This window comes from Amaranthus tricolor, chromosome 4 (assembly GCF_026212465.1).
Source record: "Amaranthus tricolor cultivar Red isolate AtriRed21 chromosome 4, ASM2621246v1, whole genome shotgun sequence".
Classification (NCBI taxonomy): Eukaryota; Viridiplantae; Streptophyta; class Magnoliopsida; order Caryophyllales; family Amaranthaceae; genus Amaranthus; species Amaranthus tricolor.
In genome coordinates this window covers 24,332,003-24,352,248 of record NC_080050.1, presented here as the reverse complement: position 1 = coordinate 24,352,248, position 20,246 = coordinate 24,332,003, and the positions used below count along the sequence as shown (strand labels likewise).

General features: G+C 35.1%; 3 protein-coding genes across 3 annotated transcripts; 1 reads left to right on the top strand and 2 right to left on the bottom strand.

Annotated features, from left to right (window-relative positions):
• Positions 1-982: 982 nt before the first annotated feature.
• Positions 983-13,204, bottom strand: LOC130809904 (NADPH--cytochrome P450 reductase). The gene is given in 19 exon segments (XM_057675760.1): positions 983-1,437; positions 2,313-2,426; positions 2,510-2,632; positions 2,708-2,785; positions 2,878-3,027; positions 3,174-3,270; positions 3,361-3,422; positions 3,424-3,513; positions 3,634-3,717; positions 3,806-4,031; positions 4,488-4,580; positions 5,007-5,201; positions 5,305-5,374; positions 7,242-7,278; positions 7,358-7,441; positions 7,560-7,617; positions 7,713-7,789; positions 7,908-7,967; positions 12,635-13,204. Coding segments are annotated over 19 exon segments (2,076 nt in total). The 5' UTR covers positions 12,932-13,204; the 3' UTR covers positions 983-1,356.
• A 1,872-nt stretch (positions 13,205-15,076) lies between these two features.
• Positions 15,077-18,106, top strand: LOC130811410 (protein MAIN-LIKE 1-like). Its single transcript, XM_057677708.1, has 4 exons — positions 15,077-15,301; positions 15,877-17,250; positions 17,338-17,757; positions 17,834-18,106. The coding sequence occupies exons 2-4, from the start codon at positions 15,880-15,882 to the stop codon at positions 17,990-17,992; spliced, it is 1,950 nt and encodes a 649-aa protein (XP_057533691.1). The 5' UTR covers positions 15,077-15,301; positions 15,877-15,879; the 3' UTR covers positions 17,993-18,106.
• On the bottom strand, positions 18,091-19,802 carry LOC130810874 (uncharacterized). Its single transcript, XM_057676999.1, has 4 exons — positions 19,543-19,802; positions 18,574-19,188; positions 18,331-18,352; positions 18,091-18,203 (listed from the first exon to the last, which is right to left on the bottom strand). The coding sequence occupies exons 1-4, from the start codon at positions 19,573-19,575 to the stop codon at positions 18,091-18,093; spliced, it is 783 nt and encodes a 260-aa protein (XP_057532982.1). The 5' UTR covers positions 19,576-19,802.
• Positions 19,803-20,246: the final 444 nt, after the last annotated feature.

Genomic DNA, 20,246 nt, shown 5'->3' with positions numbered 1-20,246 from the left:
GAAACAATTCATTGAGTAAAGAGAATTAATGAACTTTAAAATCGATTATCAGCATAATTTGATATTCACACAATCTGTAACCAAAATAACCAAATCAATTAACTGAATCAATTAAGCTTGATTGACACTTGACTCAAACTTCAACAGGTACCAAACTAGTGGAAACCCAATAACTCGAACAACCGATTTTAAACCATCCTTAGCTGGCTAGTTATTTAGATTTCATTTACATCGAGGTGGTACGGTGGTGTATTCAAAAGAAAAGGAATTAGATTGGAGTATTTTCGTGGCTCATGTAAACTGATTTTAGTGGAGGAAATTAGAGAAAGAATGGTTTTTAATGGAGAAGTTGGTAAACTGATTTCAATGAAGAAAATATCAGTGAAGAAGAAGATATAAATGAAGATTGCAAAGTAACAATCGTCTTACCTTCTGCTGCCGGTTCTTTAACCTGCTTGGATGCCACGGAAAACAAGTATCAATAGATAAAATTATTCATGGTTAATCAATACTTGAAATTATTATAGGAAAATCAGACAAAGGTTAAATTATTTTGGACAATTTTTCCAATAATTTTTCATATTCACCTGCTCACCGCACACCGCACACCACACTTATATCTATACCTCCGCAAATAAGGCAAATAAAGGACCCAACCCGTAAATTATACCCACATTTCATCACTGATCCTCAAACACACCGATTTTGACAAACTGGGGATAACACTGGCATTAACTGATTCAAGCGATTTTAGTGTGCCATTATCCAGTGGACCATTATTACTTCTATAAGTTCATTGCAAGAGCAGGATATACAGTTAACTACTGCATTATTGCTCACACGCATTGTACCCATGCAATGAGTACTTTAGTGTGCATGGATTATGATAAATCTACAAAAATGAATATAAATCATCTTATCCATTTTCTTAGAACCCCAAAACAAGGTGGGAAGAAAAAATGCTGAGGAACAATACATCAAATTGTTACAAAAACACAAAATTATAAGGATTATTCATTTTACATGGAACAAATACTATTCATATCAATGAAGCATATCCCTATTACCTACAGGCTATATGGTTTTATCAAGGTATAATCGACAACTTTTGCAACTGCTCACTGCTCTAGATTGTAGAAGCAATAAATGTATAAAGATTCAAGACAATGGTCTGACCTCTGCCTCTAAGTCGGCCCAAAAGGGCGACAATAGATGCAGTACAATGGTGAAAGAAATAACTTACCACCATCCGCTATTATCTCTATTAGTTTGAAGTTCAAGATCAAGGATGAACCAATTAGGTAGAGCTTTTTAATTATTGCTCGCATGAGAAACAATGCAGCTCATGGTAACAGCTCACCACACATCCCGAAGATATCTTCCATCCTTTTGCAGCTCCTTCACAATCGATTCTGCTTCAGAGGAGTCCACCTTCTCCTGAATAACATATAATGCAAAAATGTATTAGTATGACACATGATTTACTTTATACAGCTCAATGGAACAGAAGCCTCAAGTCTCTTAATTTGTTAATTTGTACGATTTCACAATCAAATGATTCTCCTAAGGCAGCTATTTAAATGCTACATTGAAGTTTTACTTTCTACTACCTAAAACGCCCTGTGAGCCTAAGCAAAAGGTTGCCATACTTACTGTTCTGAACTAGAACTAAAACCACTGTCCCTTTCCAAATGTAGTTTCAATCTTATATATGGCTGTGCCAAGAGCATATCAACGAAAGGGATACAGTAGTACAGTATTCCTAATTAAAGTTGACAAATCGACAAAACAAAACAATTCCAAATAATAACTTGGGCAAAAAAAAATGCAGATAAATATTTTAAGTGGTGCACTGAAACTAGCTAGATGATAGTATGACCCAAAAACTAAACTTCTAAATTATTTCTTGTACAATATTGAATCAGTGATACTTGCTGATCACTATTAATCAGGACTTTACACCCTCCATCCCAACAAATTGGCCTCATTTTCCATTTTAGTCAAGTCCAAATTTGGACATCCCTTACCACTTAAACAAACTTTTACTCTCTATATTCTTTCTCTTATTTCTAAATAACTCCACCACTTTAACCCACCAAATCCAACTCCTTTATCTCCGTGTCATTTGCAAATGGAGTAAATGATTGAGGAGGGAGTATATCATGGTCCTGGAAATCTAGAATAAGCAACCCTGCAAATAAAACTTATTCATGAAACGACGAGCATGCCTTTATAATTGCCTAAAAGATAGATAGATAGCCAGGACTTTATACCGTGAAAGAAAGTGAAGAAGGGATCCAAAGAAAGAGTACCTGCTCCTGAACAATATTGTGCAAAGTTCGATGAACGTCTCGAGCCATGCCCTTGGCATCACCACAGACGTACAAGTAACCACCAGAAGAAATCAGACTCCAAAAGTATGAGGCCTGCAGAATATCAATGTTAAGGTCTAAATAAAGTTCAACTAGATTAAAATGGACACTAGCAATTGATGGTGGAAAGTTCATACCTTGTCCATCATCTTATGCTGAACATACTCTTTTTGAGACCCCTCCCTTGAGAATGCAACAATCAGCTCTGAAAGGGCTTCTTCTTGAACAAACTTCTGCAATTCTTCCTCATAGATGAAATCCTACAAAATACGTTTTTTTATCAGCAGAAAGTCAGCAGATCAGCTTCAAGAGAACTTAAGGCAGTTATTAAATACCATTCTACGATTTCTACATCCAAAGAAGAGTATAGCAGAACCAAGTTGGGTGCCTTCCTGTTTCAGCGCAAGCCTTTCCTGCACAACATATTAAGCAATTATATCTTAAAAAATCCACCCATCCAAAAGACCAAATAATACATTTAAATTTAATATAGGGGATGAAAAACCTGTAAAAATCCCCGGAAAGGAGCTAAACCAGTTCCAGGTCCCACCATTATTACTGGAACTGTGGGGTCAGCCGGCAGCTTGAAATTAGATGCTCTGATAAAGATTGGTGCCCAGCTGCAATTCTGGCTTTCCTCAGAAGTTACTGCATTCTGGCAACACAAAAGTAAATTCAGAAAATTCTCATAGACATATAAAGGCATACAAAATACACGATACAAGACATAATTAACAGGATGACAAAACAATGCAACTTTTTGACATTTAACATGTAGGTAAGTCGGTTTGATTTTATCACCTTCATCCATGTTGAACAGACCCCTTTGTGGATTCTACCAGTAGGAGTAGGACCGTAAACTAAGGCGCATGTTACATGAACTCGGTTTGGATACAGTCTGCAAACAAGCATCAAACAACATAAATACTACATATCTTCATGAAAGTTAATAGCACTATAAATTGATATAACCCCAAAGATACAATACCTAGGTGAAGATGAGATAGAATAGTAACGTGGTTGTAACCGAGGGGCCACTGATGCAAAAAAAAACGCCAAGCGGAGGCTTGGCAGATGGAAACTCAGACATGACCTCTATAAGACTCCTTTGGCTAGCAACAACCCAAGCAGAATACTCATCCTGTCAGATAAAATCCAAACAAAATTTAGCATGACAGAGGAAATTTGAGAAATTTAAAGAAAAGGTTACCTTTTCATGGGAAAAAAAAAAAACAAACACATGTCAAAAATATAGGTGAACCTTTCCCTCCGGTGATGCCAAATAGTTCAATCTCTCTGCCTCACTAGGTTCTGATGCATGGGCAGCCAAAGCAAGTAGTGCAGCCTGATTATTAAAGCTCAATTAGAATACACAATGCTGAGTGCCAGGTCAGTAAATCACCTCAGAGCAAGGAAAAAGGAGAAAGAACAACCTTTCTTGGAGAGGTCAAAACATCAGCATACCGTGTCAGAGCATAGCGAATTGTGCACGGGCCAGGAAAAGGTGGTGGCAGCGAACCAACCAAAGGTGTACCATCTTCTGCATCAGCGTGAATCGAGAAAACAAGATCTAGTGGCTGACCCAACAACTTTCCTGCTTCCTCTACTGTTTCATCACAATTCTCTGCGTAGACTCCAACATGATCTCCAGTTTCATAACTGAAAGAAGAGAATAAAATTTTTAGCCTCTTTCAATGCCCTTTTAAACATTAGTATTGAACAAAGTCCACACTTCAGAATAAGCGAGAAAATTGAATCCCAGATTCGAAAATGTTCGTTTGCAATTGCAGGTTTACCAGCTTATTATGCTATTATCAATCAACGGTCCAACTGATGGTTTCAGACAGAAGAACATATTGCAATATTATAGAGCAATGAGAAGTTTAAAGACCCCATAAATATTCCACAAGGCCACCATAAATGAAAATAGACTTCCAATACAAAAGTTGTTTTTCAATGGTCTAATCACCAAAAACTATGACAATGTTCTAGGTTACAAAAGCTGGATGCATAGCAAATGATTATTACTGCATTTTTAGTGTAGATAAGAAGGATGTCTAGCAGTATCCAAAGTAATCAGTACACAGCAAGATTAATGATCGGCTAAAAGCTTACGTTATTCCTGTGCCTGCTACATCAAACTCCAAGTGTATACAAGAACGGTCAGACTCCGATTTATGAAGCTCCCTTTTCACCGCCACATTAGCTCTGTCAAAAGAGAGGAAGGTGACTAATTAGCCAAACAATGCAATAGAGACAGCACACAGGAGTGCTTGTGGTTCACTAAACAAGCTATATGTCCATTGAGGTATACCCTCCGTTCCATTATACAAATCCAGCATTAGGTATACAAGAAACTGAGAAAGTTAAGCACTTAATTTGGAGTATCAGTATCTCATTTCTCAACTTTGAAAAAATTATAATAGAAAAACCAAAGAGACAAAAACATCAGATCTAAGCTACAGAACAGAACGACACTAAACATTCACGTGTTATATTGAAGGCATAAATCCATAAACCACTAAACTCCTATGCATGATAAAGAGGGGGAAGGATAAACCGAACTGTGAAGAACAAGAAGATTTCATCACTGTTTGAGTGAAGTTCATAGACAGTAATGCAGCCAGCACATACCTGCACGGATGATGAATATCAAATGAAGAATTTCCATTAGCCAGATTGTTGTACTGATTCTCAAAGGTTGCGACACCAGATCCATGAATGATAACACGGTATTCGAGAATAGCTGCTGTATAAGGTGTTGACACAGTATTTTTATCATCTTCATCTCTCAGTATTTTGTCTAGCTCGGGCCACAAAGCTTCCCGCCTACAAGGGAGATGCACATGAAATCAATAAGGCAGACTAAAGTACTAAACAATAGGAAAAATTGCAAACTATCCAAATTATTTCAAATCCAAAGAACACCCACCAAGCAGAGAAGTCATCCTCAATACATTGATCATCATCCCCAAGACCAACAGGAACCAGACGCTTTGCACCTGACACATTGAACACACCATCAGCAATTGTAAAAATAATTGCATGTCAACTTTTTTATGATTAACATGTAAAAGACAAATGAGAAGATAGCAATCCACACATAGAAAAGAATTATTTTACAGTTTAACCACATACCAGTAAAACAGAACCTAAAAAATCCTGTTTATGAACATTACTCGATGAGACTAATTGTCAATAAGCAGTTGACAAAAGAAAGTTCTCTAGCTAGATTTAATGAAAACAACATTTAATTTTAGCTAATATGAAGGTTCTCACTAAAGATAGCCTTTTGGCATTAAGTGGAACAGCCTTAATAGCTGTGGACACCCTGTAAAAGCTAGATCACTATTGTAATTTTGTATGGATGAATTTTGGACACCGTAGTATAATAAAGCAAGTAAGACTGAAACAAGTTCAAACCAACATGTTTGCGCATACTTACACGAAGATGTCTTTTAAAGCGAATTAATTTAGAAGTTTCTAGTTTTAGAAAATTTCTATTTTTGCATGTATCTGTTTTTATTTTCGGAGTCATGTAGAGTTACCATAACAAGTTTTATCCACAGAGATTGTCTTTTACTTTTTTTGTGCATTACTGAATTACAAAGGAATGTTAATTAGAAGTAGGTTAGTGAGTTCACACAATTTTTGCACAAACCGTGTATGTTAGCCATGTGTAAATGTAATTTATAGGGTAAGTTAAGAGTTTGTTACTTAAGATATCTTTTAGTATCATAAAGCGGTTAGGATTTAGATTCCTACGAGACTTTGGATTGATTTTTGATTTCAACGCCTATTAAAAGGCCTCACACCCTCCATGGTGATTCACTTCAGAATTTAATCAATAAAAAATTTCAGTTTGCAAATTGTATTCTTTGTGTATTTTATTTGCGTGTGAAGCGAGTGAGAGCCATAAACATATTCAAGAAGATCAAGCAAGTGAAACTTGATTAAAACAAGAGGTCAGAGCATGTGAGTGAAGCAAGGCGTTGTCATCACTAGTCAACTATCAAATGATTGTTTAAGCATCAGTTGCATTGTGGTTGTATTAACTACTTATCCTTCTACACACCAAACTAGGTCTTTTGGGCATATTCTGTGTAAAAACCCTAATGCACCTTTCAAAAAAGTTTCTAACTCATGTTCTCAGCTTACAGCATTAGAAACAATGCCCAAGATTACCCGTTGTTGTAAGTGAGTAACCACCACTGTGCTAATTAACAAATAATACAATGAAGTTGACATTTAACAAATTGGTCCCGAACCTATGTTATTATTACCTTATTAGTCACAGCTAATATGGCCCGAATAACCAATAACACCCCAGCTAAAACTGTAAAATGTCACTAACACTATTATCGTGGAGTCACGATGATTAAATTTCTGAACAAAGGTTCAGCCTATCTGAAAAGGCATTTACTAACCCTAACTCCCTAACCCACTGTTTGGACCTTCAGTCTTTGACTGTCAAAAGATCTCATCCATCAGGAGGACCAGGTTTATAGGCAGATCACAAAGGTGGAAAGTTGAGTGTTGAAAGCTTAAGCCTTGTGATACAAAGCTCAACTAATGATTAGATTGACGAGGTTAATGACCAGAAAATGTGATCTCTTAGAACTTGCTTTGTCATTCAATGATGCTTCAGCCTTAATAACTTAGAAAGCATGATGAAAAGATTCAAGGCCTGAATTCACAGGGTCCAAAACTATACATGCATCCAATTACGCTACTTTGCTATCCTCATACCAGTTGCTAGGGAAGATCAAAGAGGACCTCCTAAAAAACTGCGACGCACTTCACAAGTTCAGTAACTATACAAACTGAGAAGTACAGTTAGAATTTAGAAAGAATGTTGTTTCCTAATACCTTGTTTAGCGAGCTGTTCATCTACAACCTTTCCAATCTGTTACAGAATGGTCATATTAGCTACAACATGAGAAAAGAAATGGTCCGGATCAAAATTTTATTATATTAATTCTTACCTTGTTGAAGTGCTCATATTGACGATTACCAAGGCCAAAAACACCATATGTCAGTTGTTGAAGCCAAGGTTCCCTCTCATTTCCCTATAAAACAAAAACAATCCAGACCCACTTAAAAAGAAAGCTGTAGAAAGAAAGAGAAAAAAAAAAGAAGAAAAAGTAATCTACTACAAAAAGTTTAATTGATGGAAAAAGCCAATACCTCCGTGAACCATTTGTAAAAACGTGCTGCATTATCAGTGGGCTCTCCATCTCCATAACTACGATTGCAAGGTTGACCATTTAGCAATCATCAATATTTATGAAAAAATTAACAATAACAGAAGAATATTCACAAGGAACAAAGTAATCTTACGTGGCAATCATGAAGAATGCTAAAGTTTCTTTTTTTAGTTTTTCTTCATATAGATCATCATCCGCAGCGTAATCATCCTAATTTAATCGATGAACATTTATAGACATGAAAACGGGAGACTACAGATCTGAAAATTTAGAGAGCTAAGATATTAAAAAAAAAATTCAACAATCACGGAGTCGCAGTCTCACTTACCAGGTCAACAACTTTTACTAATGCCTTGTCGTACCTCGCCTTTATCTCTTCTGCTAAAGCCTACATACACAGCAGTAAACAAATTTTAAAGTGACTTCACACAAGAAGCCTGCAACAGAAAGGCACACTCAAGAAATAACAAACAAACAGAAACAAGTTTGATGTTAAAACACTATTTCACCCATGGCACGTCCACTCATTTCTAGATTCAGCTATTACAATTTTCTATCCATCTCAAATTCCCTTTCTAGTAAACTTTATAACAAATATTGCATGTCACTCGCAATAATATTGCATGAGTACCAATCAACTTTACAAAATGAGAAATGTTATCTTCAATTATCCATAGAAATTCTATGACTAAAGACTCTTGAAATGTGTGCATAATTTTAGAAGACAACTATTCTGGAAAGGAAGAAGTACCTAGTAGACCTTTTGTGGATGAATAATGATATCAAAACGACCATTTTATATGATAGCGTGATGATTTCACAAATTCTAGAGCTTACAAGTTTTACATTCATTTAGGAGTTTCCATGTATGTGAATGGCTTTGGAGCACATGCATCGACCTTTCCTACTATGAGGCAATTAGCCCAAGAATTTTCAATCATCTCTCATTCAATTCTTATGTCACAAGTAACAAAGAAATTTACCAATAAGGACACCAAGAAAGCATCAAAGCAAAAAATATAAAAGGCTAACACGGCAGCAAAAACAACTCCCCTAACATCTTGATTAATATCTCTGTTCTTGTGAAAATTTAAGCCAAGGCACTTTAAACACACACTTAGAATGATCTCCTTTCCTATCTAGCTACACCACACCTCTGCATATGTGACCTCTGCGCCAAAATAACATTCAACATACATTGTCTTTTTTTGACTTAGTTTATTTTAAGACTTGCCTCCACAACTCTAGCTTAGCATGCACCTCATCTCTAGTTTAAAACTTCTCCCTATATTAGAGAGCAAAAATGAGTATTTGATCATGATTGCGATAACGTTTATAAAACAAATTTTACCGTCAAACCATGCGAATGGTATTGCATTTAAATATATTTCAGTCACACTAAACTTAAAAACATCACAATTATAATGATGCAAAGATTGTTTTGCACTATGCCCAAAATAGGTATTGTTGTCTCATGTAAAAATAGTTCAAAAAGGGGCTTAATGCAAAGATTGCAAGTCTTTCGTCGGTCCTCCGCATGTCTCATCATTAATAGAATAGCTTTTATGGTTCAAAATAGCATATTTTGGACTACACAAATAATCTAATAAGCATGGGCGAAGCCACCCGGCCCCCGGTCCAAACACATGACGTATTTTATTTTTAACTTCAACCCTTAATATTGTAAATACTCGTATATGATTGTGGGATGATCAAATACCAAAAAATTAAGTAAACATAAGCGGGCAAAATAGTAGAAATAAAACTTAAAGTTAAGCCTTCAACCATTAGGTCAACCCATGATACTCGACTTTTAAATTATTTTTATATAACTATTTTGATAGTGTATCAATCTTTTAACTATATTTTGTTGCTACCGTCAATCATTTGGCAATTAAATTTTGCTAAGTGTTGTTCACCCAATTATAACTTTATTGCAAGTGTATTGATCATTTGATTCCTTAATGGACCATTCTTTTTTTTCTAGCGTATCAGTTATCCAACTATAATTTTTTGTTATTGTATTTTCCCCCGACAACATTTTTGCTTAGAAATTCGTCGTTTGACCATAATTTTTTGCTAGTATATAGAAAAGTTAAAATTCCTAGTTTTACCCCCGCTTACGTGACACCTTTTATCATATAACTCACTAAGGTAATTCTAATGATACTTATAATAGAATTATGAGCAAATCATGTTTCGTTATTAAACATTTTTTAGTATAATTCACTAGGGTAATTCTAATAGTACTTCTAATAAAATTATGTGCAAATCATGCTTCACTATCAGGTAATATTTTATTTGTTGTTGCATCACATGAATAGCTTCTATGGTTCTTGAAATAAAATCAAATTGATTTTTCTCATACGATGATTTTTTACCTTCTCCTTTAGGTTATGGCTCATAAGCACACCAAACTGTAAGAAAAATTTTACAAATATGCAATGCATATTTACTCTCACCTCTTAAACTACAAGAGCATCTCTAGGCATTAAATTATTCCTTATCTTACATGTTTTTTTATAATTGAGAGATAGATGAGAAATATTTTATGCCTACATGTCTTGAAAGAAATCTTTTGAAGTGAAGCAAAATATGCCACAAACCAAGGAAAAGAAACATATATATATAAATAAATATATATATATATATATATATATATATATATATATATATATATATATATATGATCAAATAAAAAGGATTTTAAAATGAGAAGGGTGAGAAAGATTTTTGTTTGATTTTGTTTGGTTACTATATATACAAAAAAGGATACTACGTTATAAATTAAGAACATTTTAAAAATTATTTCAGAGTTACCTTTTTGTGTAACATAGTTACTTATACAATTATGAGTTTTTGGCTCAATCATGACCATAGATTTTTTTTTATTTTAGTGAAATCAAGGGTGTAGAGTCCTTATCCTTCTCATTTTCAACCCCTTCTCAATGGATCCCTCCCCTATATATATATATATATATATATATATATATATATATATATATATATATATATATATATATTGATGGGGTATATAGTCAGGATTATGTCCTTTAGTGGAGTAAATAAAATTTTTATTATAGGAGAGAGAAATAAATTGTAGGTTTTAATGCGGTATTATAGGTAGGGTCATGTACAAGAGGTAATTCGGCAGACCAAGTGGGACAAACCTAAACAGTATATGGAGCAAAATCAAGGAGACGGAGTGAGTATAGATTACAATACTAGCCGTGTCATTCCACCTTTTTAGCCACTTAGAAGCAAATAAAGCAGCATGGAAGCTTAAATTATATACCACACTTGCATCCTGAGCATACTCCAGCATACTCCTTATATTGACGGTTTATATGGCATAAGTTTCGGGACAAAGAGTCGAAATGAAGGTTTTCAGTAACTACAACACCAGTTGTTCATAAATGGCTATGAGGGGTGAAATCGAAATTAAATAAATAATACTTGGTATTTAATTAGTTGGGGGAATAACATGTAGGGAAAAATAGTATAAATAGGAGGAGAAGGGAAGGGAAGGTCATTCATTCATATTGTAATAGAATTGAGATGAATTAATGACTTATTTAGGGAGACCTCAAGCTTCTCGAATTGCTTGACTACTATCTTATTGTAATCGTTCTTAGGTTACAATCAATCCACGATATACATTTACAATTACATTTCACATTCATACAATAAGTCATCTACATTTTACATAAAAATTGATATATTCATGCACAATTCTCTTCTGCATAGATTAATATCTTCTTCCTAGATATGTCGATCCACAACAGCAGTTAAGGCTGCCAGCAGTTTTAAGTCGCATTATTACCCACCTATAAGTTGTATAATCCAAATGCATGAGTTCAAGATCCAATCAAAAATTGTGGTAATTTTGCCTCTATACCATTTGTATCCAAAAAAAGCAAAGGCTCTTGCCCCTTTAGGTACCAATGAAGCACAAAAGGCTCATCTCATTCCTAGCATCTTTTGTACTACTAAGTTTTTGTTTCCCAACGATTTTATCTATTTTCTTACTCTGCTTAAAACATTCAAATTTCCATCTACAAAAATTCTCATTTTCACGTACAAGAAAGGACCAAAAATGTTCCTCCTACTTACCAAGGGGACAAGAAGCCTCACAAAAATCTTATCTTTTCCTTAATTATGATTAAACCTTTTCCATGTTTCCATGAACTTCAAAGTCTCAATTAACTATGGCATCATAAAAATACCAAAATCAAAATCATTCTATTCAAGTTCCTTTAGACAATCCTGATGAGACATTCAAACCAAGCAAAAATTTGCCTAGGCTCCTCTGCAAGTTCCTTTATCAATACTTCTGAAATTTAATACAGGAAAGTAGCTTTTTCAACGTAATAGCATTAGAAGGCATCTTTTTTACACTAAGGTTCAAGCATCAGAGTGTTAATCAAACAACTTTTCTGAAGCTAATGAAGGAGGCTAGTTGACAACTTGACACGGTATTGCAGAAATGTACTTCCCAAATAAATTTAATGGTTCGTGCTAGTAAGCATTTAATACAGTCTTCAAGTAACAAATAGAAAAACAAAGCAACAAAAGGGAGAGAAATTAACTAATGTGCCGGTCCTCAAGCATCCATTAACTTAACATTTCTCCTCATACCCACAAAATATCATCCTATTTAACATAATCACAACAAGATAAGCTCAATCAAGCACTTCTAAATCACATGCTACACCAATCAATTACACCCTGCCAAAAAACCTCAGCTAAAAGTTTAAAATTAGAAACTCATTTTCAATAGTCGTACATTTTACATACTTTCTCAGTTCCCAAGTAATCACAATATTCTCCATCCACGGTAAAAGATTTTGAGAGGAAATGATATGATTGATTGGAGACGGAAAATTGCCAGTAGCTTTACTAATACTAGCATAGGAGCACTTTTCATGTGATAGTTGACTAATAGAAAGAATACATGATTTCAAATTCTCAACAAAATTCAGTTCAACAGTAGAATAAAATCAACAAACTAAACACCAAAACAAAATCAAATCAATCACAAAAACAAAAACATACCTTAGCAAAACCCTCAGCGGTTCCGGTCTGAGTACCAAAAAAGATGGTAACCTTAGTTTTACCAGCAGCAATTTCAAGCTCATCTTCTTCAGGTTCAATCTTTAAAGGTTTAGGAGCAACCACAACTCTAGCATCTTTACTCTGATCACTCGATCTTCTCCAAAGAACAAGTAATAATCCAACGATCACAGCAATAGAAGTCGTCAAAATCAAAATTCCACTAGAAGCTGGATCCAGTGACACTCCAAGCACCGACTCAATGGATCGGATCAAATCAGAGCTCGTAGAAGACGCCATTAATAGAGATGATCTTGAGTTTTTCTCTCTTTCTCTCTCCTCGGGTTTTCCGGATAGTCAGGAACCCTAGAGAAGAAAGAAGATTTGCGGTGGTTGGTTTGGTGAATGAATATTTCAGCGCAATTTATTTTGTGAAATTTATGAAGAGAGATGAAATTTGAAAGGATTTTAATTTTTTTTTTTTCTGATAGTTTATAAAAGTTGAACTTTTTAAGGCACTCTGTACAACTTAGGAAGTGATGGGCGTTGGAGAGATGGAGTGTGTGAAAAAGGATCCATCCTTTTCTCTCTAATTTCTTTTTCTCTTTTTTCTTTTTTTTCAAGATCAGGTATTATGGATTAAAGGTGTGAAGTTATATATTAGGGTTTTTATTAGTTAAATAATAATTGTCATTATCAACCCAATGTCCCGCTTTGAAGTAGAATTTGGGTGAGGAAAGGTGACGGACAATTCATACCCGTACTCCCTTCACAAGAAAGACTAGAGAGAAGCGATCAATTTTAGTATTTTACCCCAAACACGTAAAAGTCCTGCATAAAAAGGATATGGGTGACTACATTTTCACAAAGGAACAACTACTTTAAAAAAAAGAAAATAAGAGGTAAGAAGCAACAAGAAGACAACTAAGGAAACTATCAGTAATCTAAAATATAGATCTACGTCTCCAACTATTCTTATCCCTAATCATGTCCACGGAACGGTGTAGCTCACTTAAGTGGCTATTTATTTTCTCAACCCACGTTTTCTTAGGTCTTCCTCGATTTATCTTACTCTCCACTATGATGCTTTCTATCCTTCTGACGGGGCTGCCCACGGTCATTTTTGTACATGCTCAAATCATTTTAACTTATATTCACGCATTTTAATAGATAATAAGGCAACACCTAACTTCTCTCTAAACTCTTGATTTTTTATTTTGTCCATTATTGCCACCTTAGCATTTTGTCCATTATTATTATTATTAGTTAAATAATAATAATAATCAATAGAAATTTTCCTATGCGGCGGTCATACTTATGCAATTAGTCTGGTGTGAGCCGAACTTCACTTTAAAACATAAAAAATGATTAAGAGTTTCTTATAATTTTGTATAATCGAAAAAAGAGTCACAACTACATATGCTATGATATCCATGATTAAATTCATTGAAACCTAGAATTTCATCTACATTAAATTCATCAAATAATAGTGTACTTTCACTTATTGAAACCTAGAAATCACAAAGCATTATTCTATAATTCAATCTAATATTACATCAAAGACAGATTCAAACATCAATGTCTCATCTAATCAAGATATTTAACTGAAAATTTTCAATTTCAATTTTTTTATATTTTTAGTGAATTTGATATTCAATTGATCGAATTATTAATAAATTATGATTATGTTTTCATTTATAGATTGATTATGATTAAGTTTTGAATGAGGTTTGATATTCTATTGAAATTTTCAATTTCAAGTTTTCTTTATTTCTTTTTTTTTTTAAGTGATTTTAATTTGCTATTTAATTGATCAAAATATCAATTGATTATAATTATGTTTTGAGTGAAGGTTTTTCAATTGATAATGTGTAATTGTAATGTCAAAAGTCACAAAAATATATTTGAAGTTATAACAATATTTATGACACAATTATAATCAATTTCATTTAGAGGTCACCAAATAGCCTTCCTAAGCGATAAACACAAATGATGTAGGGGTAAACAATTAACCATAGGTGTTTGTTTGATTCTTAAAATCACAATGTATGACACAATTTTATTAAATGCGGTTAGGGATCACTTGTTAGTTTAACTACACGGAACTACAACTAAATATAGGTAACTGTAGGTGAATGATTCTTAAAATTCTAATGTATAATATAATTTTAATCAAACTGAGTATATGATTATTTAAGATTTTAATTTTAAGTAAGGGTGGAGTAACTAAACTTGAATATAGGAAAACTTTATATGTTTAATTCTTAAAAACTTTGTATGTAATATTTTTCACAAATTTTTACAAGAGACAGTCTTATCATGAAATATGTCTCATATATGGGTTAAATTAATCAAAAAAACTTTTAGTCTCTTTTGTTTTGAAGTTGTCTCACCGTAAGACGGTCTCATTCAAAACAGACTACACATTTTTTTACCCATTTCTTATTTGTCGCCACCAATTTCATTTTATCGCCACCCCCCCTTGAATGAAATTACGATTTTACCCCTGAAACTTAAAAAATTACGAAAATGCCACTAAGCTTATAATTTATATAAAAACACTTCAAATCCACTCAATAACACTTTCATCACTTCCATAAAATCAAATTCTTCACATAAAATTAAGCGGAGCTAAAACTTTGGAATCGAAATCGTCAACAAAAATTCGAGGTAAGTTTTTTTTAAATGAATCGAAGGGAAAAAAAAAAAAAAAAAAATTCGATTCGGCCCAGTCGCACAAAACGTGCGACTGTACAGTCGCACGTTTTGTGCGACTGGGCCGAAACCAAAATTTTTTTTTTTTTTTTTATTTTTTTTTAAATTTTTGAAAGAGTTCGTTGTTAGTTAATGTTATTTAGTAAATGTTGTAATAATATGTATTATGATAATGTTGTTGTAAGAAGTAGTTATTGATTTACGTATTCGAAAAAGAAAAAAAAAAAAATATATATAACCGGTCGCACGAACCGGTCGCACGAACCGGTCGCACAAAACGTGCGACTGTACAGTCGCACGTTTTGTGCGACCGGTTCGTGCGACCGGTTTTAATTTTTTTTTTTTTTTTTATTGTAATGAATTTGTTTAGTGTAATTAATTTATTAAATTTGAGTTGTTTAAATATTTATGAATATAATAATTGTTTAATTATTTGTAAATGTGAAATATTTTACGTGTTGCTTGTTTTTAATTTATTTGATTTTAAGTAATTTAAAATGTTGTCTTAATTTAAATTATGAAAATTCTAGTAAATGGCTGGAAATCAAGGTAAAGGAAAAGGGTTTTTTAGAGGTTTATTAAGCGGCAATAGATCTAGGCCTACTTTACTGAGAGGTGATCCCCATGAGAGGGGGGTTACGGGATCTGCAAGGCGAGCAAGGCAAGAACAAGCGGCCATACATAGTCAGGCCCAACGTTCAAGTACCCTAGAGCAAGTGCGTAGTCGCTTTGAGCGCCAAAGTAGCCTACATAGTCATACGGTCGGCTCAGGTGACGATGATACTGATTACGACGAGTCTCTTAGTCGGGAAGAGTCTCTTGGTCAGGATGAGTCTGCATGTCATCCTGTTGATTGGACGATCGTAAGAGGCCATGCTGTTAAGTTCAAGAGTAGAGGGCAGGGCTCGAGTGGCACTTCTGATCAGGCAGGAGTAAGCCAGGCTGAGGATGCGGCTCCACGGGGGAGGAGGCGATCGCAGTCCGCGGACACGGACTGGTTAATCACATCAGCCCAGCCCGGGGGCCCTGTTGATACTACTTTAATACCCAGCTACGGTGGGCACGTAGCAAAGGCTATATTTGAGGGATCGGAGCGCACCCCTCCGATTTTGGAATGTCGTGCTCGGAAGAAAACGTTGGATTCAATCATTAGACTTCAGGACATGTCTGATGAATTGTACAGAGTGTTACCTGGTACTCCCCTTGGTCGGCTGCCGTATATAATGCACCAGCACATCGACAGTGCTCTCATTACGGCATTTGTGGAAAGGTGGCAGCCTGACACGAACACCTTCCACATGCCGTGGGGGGAGATGACCATAATGTTGCACGACGTGCAACGCATCTTGGGAATTGGCATTGACGGTTCACTTCCCGTGCAACCGTCTGATAATGAATGGCAGCTTGGCCTGGCCGGCCTTTTTGGTATGCCATTGTCGGAGCTGCGTGCGAAGGGGCACTTCACAAGCGGCAGCATTAATGTTGGTGCACTGTTGCAGCTATGCCACCGTTCTCAGTCTATGGATACTCAACGTACCGCCTACTACATGGCTATAGTAGGTTCCACGTTGCTCGTGGATAAGACTAGAGTCGGGATGCGTCCTCACCCTGTTGTTACTGTTACCGCTGATGAGGCTGATATTGCTTGGGGTGCAGTGACGCTTGCTCACATGTATCGCCAACTGGGTATGGCGACAAGGACTGGGTGCAAGACTATTGCTGGTTGCCTGACACTGTTGCAGACATGGATTTACGAGTACTTCCCAGCCTTCCGCCCCCATCCGCGTCAAGCTGACATGCCGAACAAGACAAGGGCAGAGATGTGGTCCCCGCCGAAGCCAATCCGCGAGCTGAGCAGACTGATAGACTGTAGGAGCATACTGGATGCCATGACAGAGGCACAGGTTTTGTACATGACTTCAAACTTAATTGTTTAACTTGTCAAGGGCAGAGATGTTATGTTGATTATGTATTATATTCATTGTGAGCAGGTGGAGTGGACTCCGTACTTGACTTATGATAGGTCTTTATTGAACGAGCACCCACGTACCTCGTATATCGGTGGTATCACCTGTTTCGATATCGTGGAGGTCTATTTGCCTGAGAGGACAGTGAGGCAGCTCGGTTTTGCACAGGAGATTCCCCCGGCTCCGCTGAGACCTACCCAAGCTCTGCGACCAGCACAGGGCTCCTACTCAGTTACATTCGCTTCTTCCTGTATGTTTACGGAGATGTGGAGTAGGTTCCCTTACTGTGCCCGCGTAGTGGAGCAGGCACAGCGTCGCGCATCGGTTCCATCAGAGGCTGCCCCGGATTACGTGGACTGGTTTAGAGTGTCTTCCCACTGTTTTCTTATCCCAGGTGAAGGACCTGCTGCTGCGTTTGGTGCTGCTGATAACAGAGTCGAATATGTTAGTATTCCTAATTATATATTTTATTTTTATGTTTCATAACATGTATTGACTTTGCAATTGTCTGGTTTTACAGTTTGCTGCTGAATTTCCAACTCGACTTGCACCATTGCTCAGGATGCCAGCTATTGCTCAAATGACGCCTCGGGAAAGAGATGCTGCTGATATGTATTTAGAGGATCTTAGAGAGTTGTTTTCCGAATGGCAAGAGTGTAGAGGGCGCAGCCCCTTATAGACATTTACCTGTTTTGTAATGCATGAACAATTGTTGTATTTAATCTTTATGTATGAACAACTTTTTAATCGTTTGAACAATTGAATTATATATAAACACTATGGAGAATCTAAATTCACCGCGTCTCCAGCGGTGTTATTATGCTGTTGTCGTTGTATGTTGCACATTCTACTCCAAAGTGATATCATATTACGATATTGTCTTTCTAAATCTGCACATGAATTGTTAGCTGCTCTCCAATTTTGTTGGACTGGCGGCACTGGAGATGAATCATCGTTCATTAAAAGCTGAACATAATGATTCCCGTTTACCCAAAGAATATGTATAAGTTTATTTACGCCATGCATTCCCCCTGTTCTTCTTAAAGGAAGCACTAAACAATTGTACATTGGATGACCATCCGCAGAGCCATAATACGCAATTGCTATGTTTAAAAATGTTGCTGCAGAATACAGTGTTGTCGTTTTGTACGTTGTGTCTATCAACACAACATGGGGCCACGAACGTAGCATCTGGATAGAAGTTGGATTCGCAATCAATAATCTAGTCAACTGATCCTCACTATCCAAGTCCCTCCAAACTACATAATTATGCTCCGTGGCCATATACAAACAGTGTTGAAGAGGAGTCCTACCATCCATCTCTTCTCTCCTCATTGACTGTCTCTCATTGTAAATTTGATTCATACTAGCATAAAAACGAGGAAAATTTCTTCTAATTGAAGACATTATAAATGCTGGTTGCATGCCAGTTGCACTTAGATCTCGTATGTGCTGCCTGATATCCACAGTCATCCTATTTACTCTTATTTGACCATCTACGTACATGAAGAACGGATGGTTATGTATTCCTTTTTCACCAGGAAACACTCTAACCGTCCAAGGTCTTTCCTTTGGGTTACGACTAGTTCCTAAAATCATAAATTTACACCCACAACCCCTACTTTTGGAACCTGGTCGGGGAGCATTGTCTAAGTTATGCAAATCAACACTTCTTTTATCGTAACGGTGACATCTTAAGTACAGACTCACTCTAGAACGCCCTTCTTTTTTTTTATATGAAGCACGTGTAAATTGAAATCCAATTGTTAGTGCTATCTCATTAGCCCAAGTATGTAAATCATCTACAGAATCAAATTCTCTATCGGTAACAAATCTATCAGAATAATCTATATTATCTCCTAAATTTTCAAAGTCCTGCAAATAATAATTATAATAACATTATCATAATATATCAAAATAATATTAACTTAAAAAATAATTATTTCTACAAAATAATTATAATAAAATACCATTATTATAGCACAACAATAGATTAAAATAAATTAATTTAATTAAACAAAATAAATTTTATAATTCGAAGTTAAAAAAAATAAATAAATAGAAGTCGCACAAAATGTCAAATAAAAAAAAAAAAAAAAAAAAAAAAAAAAAAAAAAAAATTTGAAGCAGTCGCACGAACCAGTCGCACAAAACGTGCGACTGGTTTGTGCGACTACGTTCCTATTTTTTTTTTTTTTTTTGCAAAAATCGAACCGATTAATTACTTACCGGATCGTTATCATGCACGTCTTGGTATGCCATTGATGTTCGATCTAGAGTACTAGCTTGTTTAACTTTACGTATTGTTTCTAGAGAGTTTTTAGAGAGAAGGTATCGTGTTTGAATTCGAATATACTACCATAAAGCCTCTGAAAATTCAATATATATATAATTCCGATAATAATGTCATTAAGCGATAACAATGTTATTAAGTGCCATTTACATTTCTTAAACATTTTTTAACTTAAGTGGCATTTTTGTAATTTTTTTAAATCTAGGGGTAATATGGTAATTTTGTTAGAAGGGGGGGTGGCGATAAAATGAAACAGGTGGCGACAAATAATAATTCCCTTTTTTTAAGCAAATTATTTAGGAGTCACTAGAAAATTTATCTAATTAAAGGCTAACGTGTAAGATAATTAGATGTGGTCCATGTGGACATGTCTAGGACTTTGATTACAAATAAAAGAAGAAATTTAATGTCCACATCTAATTATTAATTAAGGTATTATTTAATGTTTCTTTTCAAATACTTTGACAAAGGATGCAAGAAAAGATACTCTTCACTAATCCATTTTCAATTTCCAAAATATATGAATTTTTTAAGTTCGTCAAGAATTATAAATATCACTAGTATAATACCTTGTAATACACGAAATTGTCACCATATATATATATATATATATATATATATATATATATATATATATATA